Here is a 12,065-nt window from a genome sequence, read left to right as displayed (position 1 = left end):
TACACACACACACACACACATATATAAATACAAAGACATATATAGATAAAATATACAAAGGGGATAAATAGAATAAATAGGGATAAAAATAAAAATAAAAATACAAGTGAATTACACATTTCAAGTATGATTGTTAACAAAAAGTATTGCACAAAGGTATTACACATTATTATTTACCCTGACATAAAACACAAATCTGTGGAATAAATCTCATCAGATTTTATATTTCAATTTAAGATTTTAAAATCACAGATTCTTTAAAAGCATCACTAAAGTTCAGTGAATTGATAATTTATCCTCCTGCACTTGTGTCAAATATGGACACGCCTTTGTCCTCATGAAAGTTTGCCTTCACTCAGACCCATGCCCTGCTGTTCCTACCATGCCAAAATACAGAAAACTGTCAGGCAATGAGTTGGAATAAAGTTGAATTAAACCTGGAAACACAGAGATGGATGATATTTTATACCTTTCATTTAGAAATAGTCAAAGCAGACGGGGTCATTTTGGAGCCCAAAGGAAAACGTGATTATTTGCTGCCAGTAAAAAACTTGAAGTAGTTTAAAAACAGCTTCCTACATTAACTTTGACATAAACCCGTCTGTGATCCAATCCAATTTTATTTATAAAGCACTTTAAAATACCCAGCACAGGAACAAAGTGCTGTACAGAAAATAAGTTAAAACAATAGAATAACAGAAAACAGCAAAATAAATAAATAAAACACATAAAACATGAAATTAAAACAGCCCTATATTAAAACAAAAACAAGATAAAACAGCATCGAATCACCTAAAAACAACTGAAATAAAGATAAAAATAAAAACCAACATCTCACGTGGTGTCAAAGGTCAGGGTAAAGAGGTGGGTTTTCAAGAGTGACTTAAAAACAGATAAAGAAGTGGCCTGTCTGATCTCTAAAGGAAGCTCGTTCCACAGTTTTGGAGCTGCTACAGCAAAAGCACGATCACGAAGTTTACGCCCAGTCCTGGGTACATGCAGGAGCAGCTGATCAGCTGACCTGAGAGAGCGGGTGGGTGTATGAGGCTGTAGCAGCTCAGAGAGATAAGATGGGGCGAGGCCATGGAGAGCTTTAAAAGTAAATAAAAGAATTTTAAAATGAGTCCTAGAAGAAATGGGCAGCCAGTGAAGTGAAGCTAAAACAGGGAAATGTGCTCAAACTTTCGAGTGCCAGTTAAAAGACGAGCTGTGGCATTTTGCCTCCTCTGTAGATGACTAATATATGATGCGCTGACCCCAATATAAAGTGCATTACAGTAATCCAGCCGAGTGCTAACAAAGGCGTGGATCACTGTCTCAAAGTGCTGCCGTGAAAGAATTGGCTTTATTTTTGCAGCTCCCTGAGCTGAAAGAAGCAAGATTTTACCACTGCCTTAATCTGATTGTGATCATCTGTTAAAGCGACCGACTCTGGTTGTGAAACAATAATCACAATAACTGATCATTTAATGTATTTTTTTACACTGAATTGATTGACAATTTATACTTTAAAAAACACTCAAATGAAGTGGGGACATTTCTGACCCTGAGGACCACAGGTGTATGGAAATCGGGACGACATTATGAGGGTTAAATATTAATATTAATATCAACAGAATTTATAGCACAGCGTGAACTTAATAAATATTCATCACTGGTTAAATCATCAAATTGATGAATGTTCTTTGTTTGAGTTGGTTTCTCTGTGCTGGTCTTAACTATAATAATTATGTTGTGGCGGACCACCAGGTGGCTCCACTCACACCCAAGTTGAAGGGAAGTGAGGGGTGGAGATTTTGGCGCTATCTATATGTGATGTTCTGAGAGTCAGTTAATAAAGTTGGAGTGACTGAGACACTGAGACCTCTCCTGTCGTTATTACATACCTCCACATTGGTGACCCCTGTAGCGAACATGCTAAGGCTCGACGACGAAGCCAGCTCCGGCCTGGAGGCATCGGCTGCGGCCGGACTTTCACCTCCGCCGATGGCTGCGTTTGCTGTGGCGCTTAAACTGCCGGATTTTTGGCTTCACGATGCTCCTTCATGGTTCGTGCACGTAGAAGCTCAGTTTGCTCTTCGTGGAGTTTCAGCCGACGATACTAAATACCACCATGTGGTGGCGTCACTTGACCCGCTGTCAACCCGCCGCGTGATGACTCTCCTCCGGGACCCCCCAGCCCAAGGCAAGTACACCGCCCTGAAGGCGCTGCTGCTGCAGCGTTACTCCCTCTCTGATGCTGAGCGGGCCGAGAAACTCCTTTCCCTCGCGGGCCTGGGCGACGGCACCGCTCTCGAGCTCATGGAGAGCATGCTGTCCTTGCTGGGCGCGGATGACGGAGGATTTCTCTTCACCCACCTCTTTCTCCGACAGCTGCCGGCTCCAGTGCGCGCTGGCCTTGCCAACTCCCCGCTATTGGCCACGAAAGATTACCGCTCCCTTGCGGAAGAGGCGGATCGCATTCTCCTGGCTACCAGGAATTTCGGCGTCCAGGCGATTGTTCAGGACTCACCAGCGTTTTCCCCCGCCCCCTCACCGATGCTCCAGGGGCCCTCCGACTCGTCCACGGTAGCCGGAATCGCTGCACGGCGGCACCGCGGAAAAGGGCTTTGCTTTTATCACCAGCGCTTTGGAGCGAAGGCACGGCGCTGTCTCCCGCCTTGCAGTTTCCAGACCCAGGGAAACGGGCATGTCAGCGCTCTGTAGCAGCCGCGACCGCTGGCAACAAGGAAAGGCTGCTTTTCTTAGAGGACTAACGCTCAGGGAGGCGTTTCCTGGTGGACTCCGGCTCACAGAAGAGCCTTCTTCCCCCGGCTGGCTCGGACAGGCTAGCTGAGGGCTGCGGGCCATTGCTAACAGCGGCTAATGGCTCTCCCATCAAAACCTTCGGTGAAAGGTTGGTGACTGTTTGCTTTCATGACCGTGACTTTCAGTGGAACTTTGTTGTTGCTGCTAGCTCTGTGCCTATAATAGGCGCTGATTTTCTTTGTGCCCACGGACTGCTGGTTAATGTTGCTAACAGACGTTTAATTGATGCTGTGTCATTTTCCTCATTGCCCTGTTTGACTCGGGGTGTTCAGCCTGTGGTGCATGCTAACTCAGTAGATTCGGGTGACGTTTTTCAGTGTTTGCTTTCTGAGTTTCCCTCACTCACTGTCCCCACTTTCTCGAGCACGGTGACGAAGCACGGGGTGGAGCATTACATAACTACAGTAGGGCCCCCGGTGTTCGCGCGCGCACGCCGCCTCGACCCTGCCAAGCTGGCTGTCGCTCGGGAAGAATTTGCCACCATGGAGCGTCTGGGCATCGTGCAGCGTTCGAATAGTGCCTGGGCTTCCCCGTTACACATGGTGCCTAAATCTGATGGTCGGTGGCGACCTTGTGGGGATTTCCGTCGTCTTAATAATGTCACAGAGAACGATTGTTATCCCATTCCCCACATCCAAGATTTTTCCGCCCATCTTGCGGGGACCTCGGTTTTTTCGAAGATCGATTTGGTGCGGGGATATCCCCAGGTTCCTGTGCGCGCGGAGGATGTCCCCAAAACCGCCGTAATTACACCTTTCGGCCTTTTCGAGTTTCTGCGCATGCCATTTGGCCTGAAAGGTGCCGCCCAAACCTTCCAGCGGTTGATGGACTCGGTCTTGCGCGGGCTGCCCTTTGTTTTTGTATATCTTGATGATATACTGGTGGCCAGCAGCTCGAAGGAGCAGCACATGTTCCATCTGCGTGAGGTTTTTCAGCGTTTGGCGGAGCATGGACTGATTATTAATCCGTCTAAATGCCAGTTTGGGTTGCCGGTTCTTGATTTCCTTGGGCACCGCATTTCCGCCGAGGGCGCGGTTCCGTTGCCTGACAAAGTCCGAGCTGTTTCGGAATTTCCGCGTCCCACGAATGTTAAGGCACTGCAGGAATTTTTGGGGATGGTGAATTTTTACAACCGTTTTCACCCCAGAGTGGCACATCTGCTGAAGCCCCTTTATGGGGCGTTAAAAGGTAAGAAAGCTAATGACTCCGTTGACTGGTTTCCGGAAAGCATCCAAGCGTTTTCTGATGCTAAGTCAGCGTTAGCTAATGCTGCCCTTCTGGCCCACCCATCCCCCTCAGCGCCGATTGCGTTGACCACCGATGCGTCAGACATAGCGGTGGGTGCGGTGCTGGAACAGCGAATCTCGGGTGTCTGGCAACCGCTCGCCTTTTTCAGCCGTACGCTGCGTGACAGCGAACGCAATTAAAGCGTTTTTGACAGGGAGCTGCTGGCGCTCCACCTGGCGACTCGTCATTTCCGTTTTTTTCTCGAGGGTCGTCACTTTACCGCATATGTGGACCACAAACCCTTGACGTTTGCCATGTCCAAGGTTTCTGATCCATGGAGTGCACGCCAGCAGCGCCAGTTGGCAGCGATTTCTGAGTTTAACACGGACATTCGGCACATGGCTGGTAAATCCAATCATGTGGCTGACTGTTTGTCCCGTGCGCTGGTTTCTCCCGTCTTTCTCGGCATAGACTACTCCGCCATGGCTGCCGATCAGAGCAGTGACCCAGACATCCTCACGCTTAAATCCACCCAGATGGGCCTCATACTGGAGGACAGACCCGTGCAGGACGGTGGTCCCCCGCTCGTCTGTGATGTTTCCACCGGCCGCCCTCGCCCAGTGGTTCCCGTTTCCTGGCGTCGTCGAGTTTTTGACTCGGTACATGCTCTCTCTCATCTGGGGGTCCGGGCCTCTGTTAAACTGGTCAGCTCTAAATTTGTTTGGCCAGGCCTTCGCAAATCTGTTAAGGAATGGGCGTCGGCGTGCATTCCCTGCCAGCGTGCGAAGGTTCATAAACACACCAAGGCACCCCTGGAGCAATTCTTCATACCCGGCAAACGTTTCGATCATGTGCATGTCGATCTGGTGGGTCCTCTGCCGCAGTCACAAGGTTTTACGCACCTTTTGACTGTTGTTGACCGCACCACCAGGTGGCCGGAGGCGGTCCCCCTGGCGTCCACTACCGCAGCAGTGGTGGCCAAAGCGTTTTTGTCGACCTGGGTCTCGCGTTTCGGCCCACCCGCGGACATTACGTCAGACAGAGGCCCCCAGTTCATTTCCGAGCTTTGGTCGGCCATGGCTGATGGACTGGGGGCTAAAGTCCACTGCACAACCGCATACAACCCGCAAGCTAATGGGATGTGTGAACGGTTCCACCGGTCGCTTAAGGCTGCTTTTCGCGCCTCCTTAAAGGATGGCAATTGTGTTGACCGCCTCCCGTGGGTTTTGCTTGGGCTGCGCTCTGCGGTTAAGGAGGATCTCGGCGCTTCCCCAGCTGAGCTAGTGTTTGGTCAGCCCCTCCGCGTGCCTGGAGAATTCTTGCCCAAGAACCCTCCCCCCTGCTTCGATCCTTCTGTGCTATCTCTCAACCCGCTTTTGCACTCGCTTCAGTGCACCATTGCGTGCCTGACACTTTTGTTCCAAAGACTTTAGAGACTGCCAAGTTTGTTTTTGTCAGGCACGATGCCCACAGGACACCGCTGCGGCCGCTGTATGACGGCCCATTCAGGGTTATCGAACCGGGCCAGAAACATTTTGTTTTGGATTTTGGGGGTCGAAGGGAGACTGTGTGTGTTGACAGACTTAAACCTGCACATGTTCTTTTGGACAGTAATGTAGTGCCGGCCCAGGCCCCTCGCCGTGGCCGCCCTCCTTCGATGGGGTTGACAGACTCTGGTTTTCCCCCCAGGACTACCCCCGGACCACCGGCGTTTGAGCCTTCTTCTGCCTTTCCTGCTCGCCTTCACCAGCCTCGTTCACAGGATGGACCTTCCTCTGCCTGTTCTCTCCCTCCCAGGTTCAGTCGTTCGGGCCGTTTGCTTAGGCCCAGGGTCCTGGACTGAATAGAGACCTAACTGTGTGTTCAGGGGAGGGTATGTGTGGCGGACCACCAGGTGGCTCCACTCACACCCAAGTTGAAGGGAAGTGAGGGGTGGAGATTTTGGCGCTTACTATATGTGATGTTCTGAGAGTCAGTTAATAAAGTTGGAGTGACTGAGACACTGAGACCTCTCCTGTCGTTATTACATACCTCCACAATGTTTTGATTTCAATTTTTTAACTCAATTATATTATTTGTATAAATTGTACTAGTCTGAATAATTAAGCTGATTAATCAATGACACATTTTGATTAAACATTTTACATATTTATAATTATTAGAAAAAGTGAGAAAGATGCTCAATATCCATCTGAACTGATGGTGTTTTGTGAAATAGTTTTTACAAATGTTTTCTTAATTTATTCACTTTTTCAGTGTTTTTAAATCATAACGGTTCAACTTGAGTTCTGTGGGATTTAATGTTTAGACTTCATCTTGTATTTGTCTTTTGTGATCGTACTAAACATCAACTCTGTAACAGCTCTGAGTTCACACTTTGTTTCTCTCACACACATGAACACAGATGCTTCCTGAAAGACTTTCAGCAGAGTTCATGCTTGTAACTGTCATTGTGTTATTAAAGTGAAAAGCCACAGCCAACGGTGTGGAGGCTGCAGAGCAGAAAGCCACACAGCCCGTCTGCTGCAGGAGAGCAAGTTTATGATCTGTGAATGCTGCAGTCACACAGGTTATGTATCACAGAAGAAATGAGAAATGCATTCTTAAAATCCAAATCTTTATTTTTACTTCAGACAAATAACTACACTGTTATTTTGTTATGGTGGGATCTGAATGCATCAGCTGAGTTTTTCTGCAGAGATGTACAAAAGAAATCTTCACGTAAAGAATCTACACTTTTACAAACACATCAAACATGTTTATTTGTAAATTTATATTACACAGTTTAAGATGATTAAATGAGAAAACATCAAATTCTCAATAAACAAACACTGAACCAACCAGAAGTTAATTTACATTTCTGACTGCTGACTGGAGGAAATCTGATGGTGAGAAAAGGCGAGCAGGAAACAGTCAGTCAGCATGTGTGCAGTTGGTGGACGCTCCCTTGTTTGTGAGCATCATCAGCAGAGAGAGTCCACAGCAGTACACCAGACTCTTCCCTATCAGCACTGTGTACAGCAGGCAGAGCAGCTTCACCTCGTGTGGAGAAGGAAGAGCTGGAAGCTCTGAAACAGAAAAGGAGTCAAATGTTTGGAGCTGCAGTGAGAAATGTCAGTCCTCTGCTGCTCTGCTCTCTTTGACAGCATCTCCACATGAAGCTGAATCACTGCTCAACACAGTCACCAAGCTTCATTACCTTGTTGTGTTCGGGCCTCCACTGTGCCCCCCTCGTGCTTCACCCAGCAGCTGTATTTATATGTGTTGGTGTCCTGCTCCTGGATCAGTAAGATGGAGGCGCTGTGTCCCGACTCTCTGAGCTCCAGCTGCTCTCCCTCAGCAGGGGGCAGCTCCTCCGCTTCTCCGCCGTTCTTCTTCTGTCTTTTCCAGGAGAACTGGACCAGAGGAGGAAACATGGCTGAGGCCACACACAGCAGGGAGCTGTTCCCCTCCAGGTGGGCTCTGGATGCTGCTGGGTACACGCTCACCACGGGCTTCACTACCTGCTCATCTGAAGTTTGACAGCAGCAACAAGCAGCACAGACACACATTCACACAGTCAGCAGCAGCTTCCAGCACTGCACTGCATTCAGTCTGATCCTGGAAACTACATGGACTCTGATCACTAAACTACTCATCAATACAGCACAAAGTTCACTACATACACTGGATTCAGCTTCATATCAAACACAGTCATCACCTCATGTCATCATGGCTCACATGAGGAACACTCAGTGTGTCTTTACATTATGAAATAAAATATTTCTTTGCTGATATTTTAATATATTATTTATCACAAATGTACGCATATATAGATTTGTCTTCAAACTATTTAAATTATATTTTCCATCTTAAACACAAGTTTTACCAGAGATATTAATAATTCAACATGATTTAATTCCAGCAATGAAATTTCCACTTTTGTATCCGTTTTTAAACAGGTGTTTTATTCATGTTTTAATCAATACTATACTTCTTTCACAGACTTCACAATCCTTAAAAATGTTATTGGAATAATTTGAAGGGCACTACATCTATTATTTAGTTTGATTATTGTGTTTTTATTTTGTTTTGATTATATACGGTGTATGTTTGAATTAATGCACAAATTAAATGTAATTAAGCTGCAATTTGAATGAGAATTAAATACCTTTTTTCAACAGTATAAATTAATTCATCATTATTTATAATATAAAATCTAAAGAATCTGAAACGTCATGAAAATTATTTTTCTGAAGAAATATTTACTGAAATATGACCATTGCTGAATTTTTTCTTCATTTCTAATTTAGACTGACAAATCAAACAAGCAAGAAACACAAACATGACTTTAACAATTTCATATTTTGTTGTTTGATCTATATTATTTATTATTTATATTTTTTCTTCACTGTTTAAACACTTTGTGTCCCTAATCAGTATCCATGTCAATTTATATATTAATATATTTTTAAAAAAATCACCAATAGAATCTATATTTGAATATTAAAAAGATGTTTACATTTTCATTTATATTTACAAATGTACTACTGTATTATTTTAACACCAAATATGATCTTGTGTTAAAAACCAGCAGAATCACTGAGAGGATCAAATCCTAAATATTTGTAACATCACTAATATTTGCAGAAATAAAGAATAACTTTAGTTGTTCAGTGAGATTTCAACATGTTTTCAGAGATTATTGAGCTTTTCTTCTGTAACAATGGCTGCAGATGAATTCTCTACTAATGATGAAAAACTAACATGTAAAGCCTGAAGCAGCAGAAACTGACTTTAAACACATTTTCAGCTTCTACAATAAAACAACTGAAGGAAAATAAATGTTTGTTCTTACCTGTTACAGACAGTTTAGTTCCAGAGCCAAAGATGGGATACCTCCGTCCTCTCACAGTGAGAAAGACTGCTACAAAAACCTGTCTGCTGTTGAACGTGTCAGCTGAGGTGAATGAGTCCAAATGAGGAAGCAGGATCATATTTCAGCTCCATGATGTGTTTCTCTAATGTTCATATCAACATGACTGTCTCTTCTTCTCTTTTCTTTTAGCCACACTAGCAGCACGGCTCTGATGTTAATGTCAGTCTGTTGGTCAGTCCACTACTTTAGTCCACATGAAAATATGATGTGATGAGTCTCTGATGTCTTTCTGATGTGGTTTTGTTGCGTCCTTCAAACCACACCTGGTGTATTTTAGAAGAGAAACATGTTGGTCTGCACAGGCTCTTCTATTTTCAACACTGACAGGATTTCCTTTGCTGTTTCTTCTGTTTTGCACATTTTCCTCTGTTTTCTGCAGCTTGATGGAGCTTCTGTAAAAAATAGAGCCAGAGTTATTTTTAGTGGTGCGGAGCAAAGAGATGCTTCAAGGATGCTTCTGAAATGTGCTGTGGCATGTCTGCTGGAATCATCAGTGTTGTACTGAGTGGCCTCAATCAGCTCCAGCAGCCTCGTAGGAACACAAAGTGTCCATGCCTGCTGTTAAAAATAGAGCTTTGCAACAACCAAGTCCAACAGAGTCCAACAAAGATGGTGTGAAAGAGCTGGAAGCGAGCAGTTCATGTGAGAAAATCCAACATGTCAGAATTAAAGCTGCTCTGTGTCAAAAATGGAGTCAAATTCTTCCAAACTGATGTGCTGGACTGATTATCAGTTACTGCAGGTGCTCCAGCCGAGGAGGAGCAGGAACCAGCAGAACTGCCAAACATCACACACACCACAAATGCCACACTCACAGAGAGACAAAGATAGAAAGCAGAGGGAGGAAAGATAGATGGTGGGTAGGCAGCAGAGGATCAGGGGACCATAACACCATCTTACACAGTTATTAACTAATCAGCTCATTGACTAATCTGAAACATCACTTTGATTTTTCTAACAGCTTCATTGGAATTTCAGCTCACAGTGGATCTGCAACATGAGCAGCTGAAGACCTTCAAGAGACGAACTTGAGGTTTAAACACACAGTTGTACAGAAACTGTGGCAAAATGGTTTAAAGGAAACAATATGAAGTTATCAGAGTGATCATCACAAATCTGATCTCAGCTCAATAAAACAACAAAAAGTTTCTGATGGAAGAAAAGTGACAGAGAAGCTGAAGTCTCCTTCACTTTCCCCTGTCATCACATCTTTGAGCGGGTAAAAGGATTTAACATCCAGCCTCATGTTTTAGACCCAGATTTGTGGCATCGCTGTAAGAAAAGAGCTTTTTCCCTATGTCCTCGTAGTAAATCATCTTTATTGTTAATCAAATTTATAATCAAAATATGATCCTGATCAATATGTTAAATAACGAATGTAATTTCAGTCAAGAAAATAAAATAACTGCTGATCTTCTGTAAACACAGTGATTGGTGACGACCTACCAGAGGGAGGAGAGGTGGGGTGAGTGAACACTTGTCAGAGCATAAATTGGAGCCTCAGAGATGTTCAGGTTCTGTTTCCAGCAGTTCTGTGTGATGAGCAGTTCAGATGATCGGATACCAGAAATTCACCATTTGAAATTCTAGCAGAGACACCAGAGGGATCAAGCAGCTGCCCAGACAGTGGACTTACAAATTCAACATGGATTTGGCTCCATCTCTGCTCATCATCATCATCATCTTTGCTGTGTTGGATTATAATTCTAAAGGTTTGGACTCCCATCATTTTCCTGGTGGATTGCAGCTTCTCCCAACACTGAGAAGATCTGTGGATTGTTTCCATTAGCATAAAACACTGAGATGAAAAAAAATTTAGCGCTAGATCAGCTCATTCTCTCCTCCAACCTCTCTGGTTCCAGGTGTTGCAGGTATGAATCCTCCTGATGGTTCAGTCTGAGAAGAACTGAAGTCAGAACAGTTGTAAATGTTTTCTGGCACAAAAACACAACCTGACATCCAAGGTAAAATACTGGGATTTAAAAGTGGAATTACAGAGAGGAGTGGTGATATCACGGCCACTGAACTGTGATTAAATAAATGTTTTAAAGAACAAACAGTGTGCTCTGTAGAGCTGTTTGATAGCCAGAATACACAGAAGTCCTGCTCTCACACTGACAGCAGTGATGGACACGTACAGCTTCATGATGGCTGCCAAACACACAAAGAACACGACAGGATCAACAACCTGTTAAACAGTTTTACCAGTTTTTATACAAAATGTCATCTCTGTCATTCTAACTGTAAGCGATCATTAGCTAGATTAGCCACACTGTATCAGAGGGTTGTTGCTAGTTAGCGATGCTACACACCTGTTACTCCCGTAGTCTTTATGCTTCAATGATTCCACAGGTCTCATTTTTTCTTATCCTGTTTTAGACAGAGATGACATCAGCAGCAGACTCCACAGAGACCCAGAGTTACTGTTAGTATCTGAATTATATGGATTTAAACAGTTTTAGATTCAGTTCACACAGAGCGCTCTACAGCCTGGTAACATGGAAAGTTAAATGAAATAAAGCACACTGACAAAAGGTTTCATAGAAGTGTAGTTTGTTCTTTTCATTTAATAACAGGGTCCAAAGTCCACAGACTCGTTATTAACGGCAGAGGTGAGACAGATGAATTTTACAAATCAAAGTTTATTAAGAACTACTAAAAACACAGAATTATAAAATCAAAAAGGCACCTAAGGTAGCAGGGTTGAGACGGCAAAATAGATAATTAAAACACTTTATTAACAAAACAACCAGACTCCCTACCACGATGCTACTCTAAAAACAATCACAACATGTTAAAAGAATTACTAAACAAAATGGTGGAGACCGGCCACTTGAGGAGGCAACCTACAGGGAGGAGTGCCCAAGGGTGCCACCAATTACTCACCCGTGTGATTTCACTGCAGACCTCACTCACACTAAACGGTGCAATCTACCTATGCCCGGTGTGTACACTCGCATGCATCGGGGAGGGGATTCCACCTCACGTGCCTCGTCCCTCAACAAGCGGCTGCACCTCCACTAACACAATAAAAGAAAGCATAAAACGTTAGACAAATTAGTAAAAGATCTACATAAAACAAATACACCCCAAATTACTGTTCATTATAAAA

General features: G+C 44.3%; 2 protein-coding genes across 4 annotated transcripts; one reads left to right on the top strand and one right to left on the bottom strand.

Moving 5' to 3' along the window:
* The first annotated feature begins 1,914 nt into the window (after window positions 1-1,914).
* On the top strand, window positions 1,915-2,706 carry LOC148097283 (uncharacterized). Its single transcript, XM_087832218.1, has one exon. It carries the CDS (start codon window positions 1,915-1,917, stop codon window positions 2,704-2,706), a length of 792 nt encoding a protein of 263 aa, XP_087688344.1.
* Window positions 2,707-6,948: 4,242 nt separating this feature from the next.
* On the bottom strand, window positions 6,949-9,011 carry LOC148097282 (immunoglobulin lambda-like polypeptide 1). Of its 3 annotated transcripts, XM_087831527.1 has the most exons (4): window positions 8,811-9,011; window positions 7,647-7,665; window positions 7,235-7,534; window positions 6,949-7,103 (listed from the first exon to the last, which is right to left on the bottom strand). In XM_087831527.1, exons 1-4 carry the CDS (start codon window positions 9,009-9,011, stop codon window positions 6,949-6,951), a joined length of 675 nt encoding a protein of 224 aa, XP_087687653.1. The 3 variants fall into 3 exon arrangements, with proteins under 3 accessions (XP_087687653.1, XP_087687654.1, XP_087687655.1); XM_087831528.1 differs by lacking the exon at window positions 7,647-7,665 and having other exon boundaries at window positions 7,235-7,546; window positions 8,873-9,011; XM_087831529.1 differs by lacking the exons at window positions 7,647-7,665; window positions 8,811-9,011 and having other exon boundaries at window positions 6,949-7,094; window positions 7,235-7,451.
* Between the last annotated feature and the right edge of the window lie 3,054 nt (window positions 9,012-12,065).

This window comes from Neolamprologus brichardi, chromosome 18, assembly GCF_056152115.1.
Source record: "Neolamprologus brichardi isolate AB-2024 chromosome 18, ASM5615211v1, whole genome shotgun sequence".
NCBI classification, from domain to species: domain Eukaryota; kingdom Metazoa; phylum Chordata; class Actinopteri; order Cichliformes; family Cichlidae; genus Neolamprologus; species Neolamprologus brichardi.
This window is presented reverse-complemented; position numbering and strand designations above follow the sequence as displayed.

Bases quoted from the DNA above. Each gene is read 5' to 3' on its own strand.
- LOC148097282 (XM_087831527.1), bottom strand. From the start codon at position 9,011: ATGATCCTGCTTCCTCATTTGGACTCATTCACCTCAGCTGACACGTTC. The intron at 7,104-7,234 runs GTAATGAAGCTT...TTTCTGTTTCAG, and splicing joins GGAGGCCCGAACACAACAAG to AGCTTCCAGCTCTTCCTTCT.
- LOC148097283 (XM_087832218.1), top strand. From the start codon at position 1,915: ATGCTAAGGCTCGACGACGAAGCCAGCTCCGGCCTGGAGGCATCGGCT.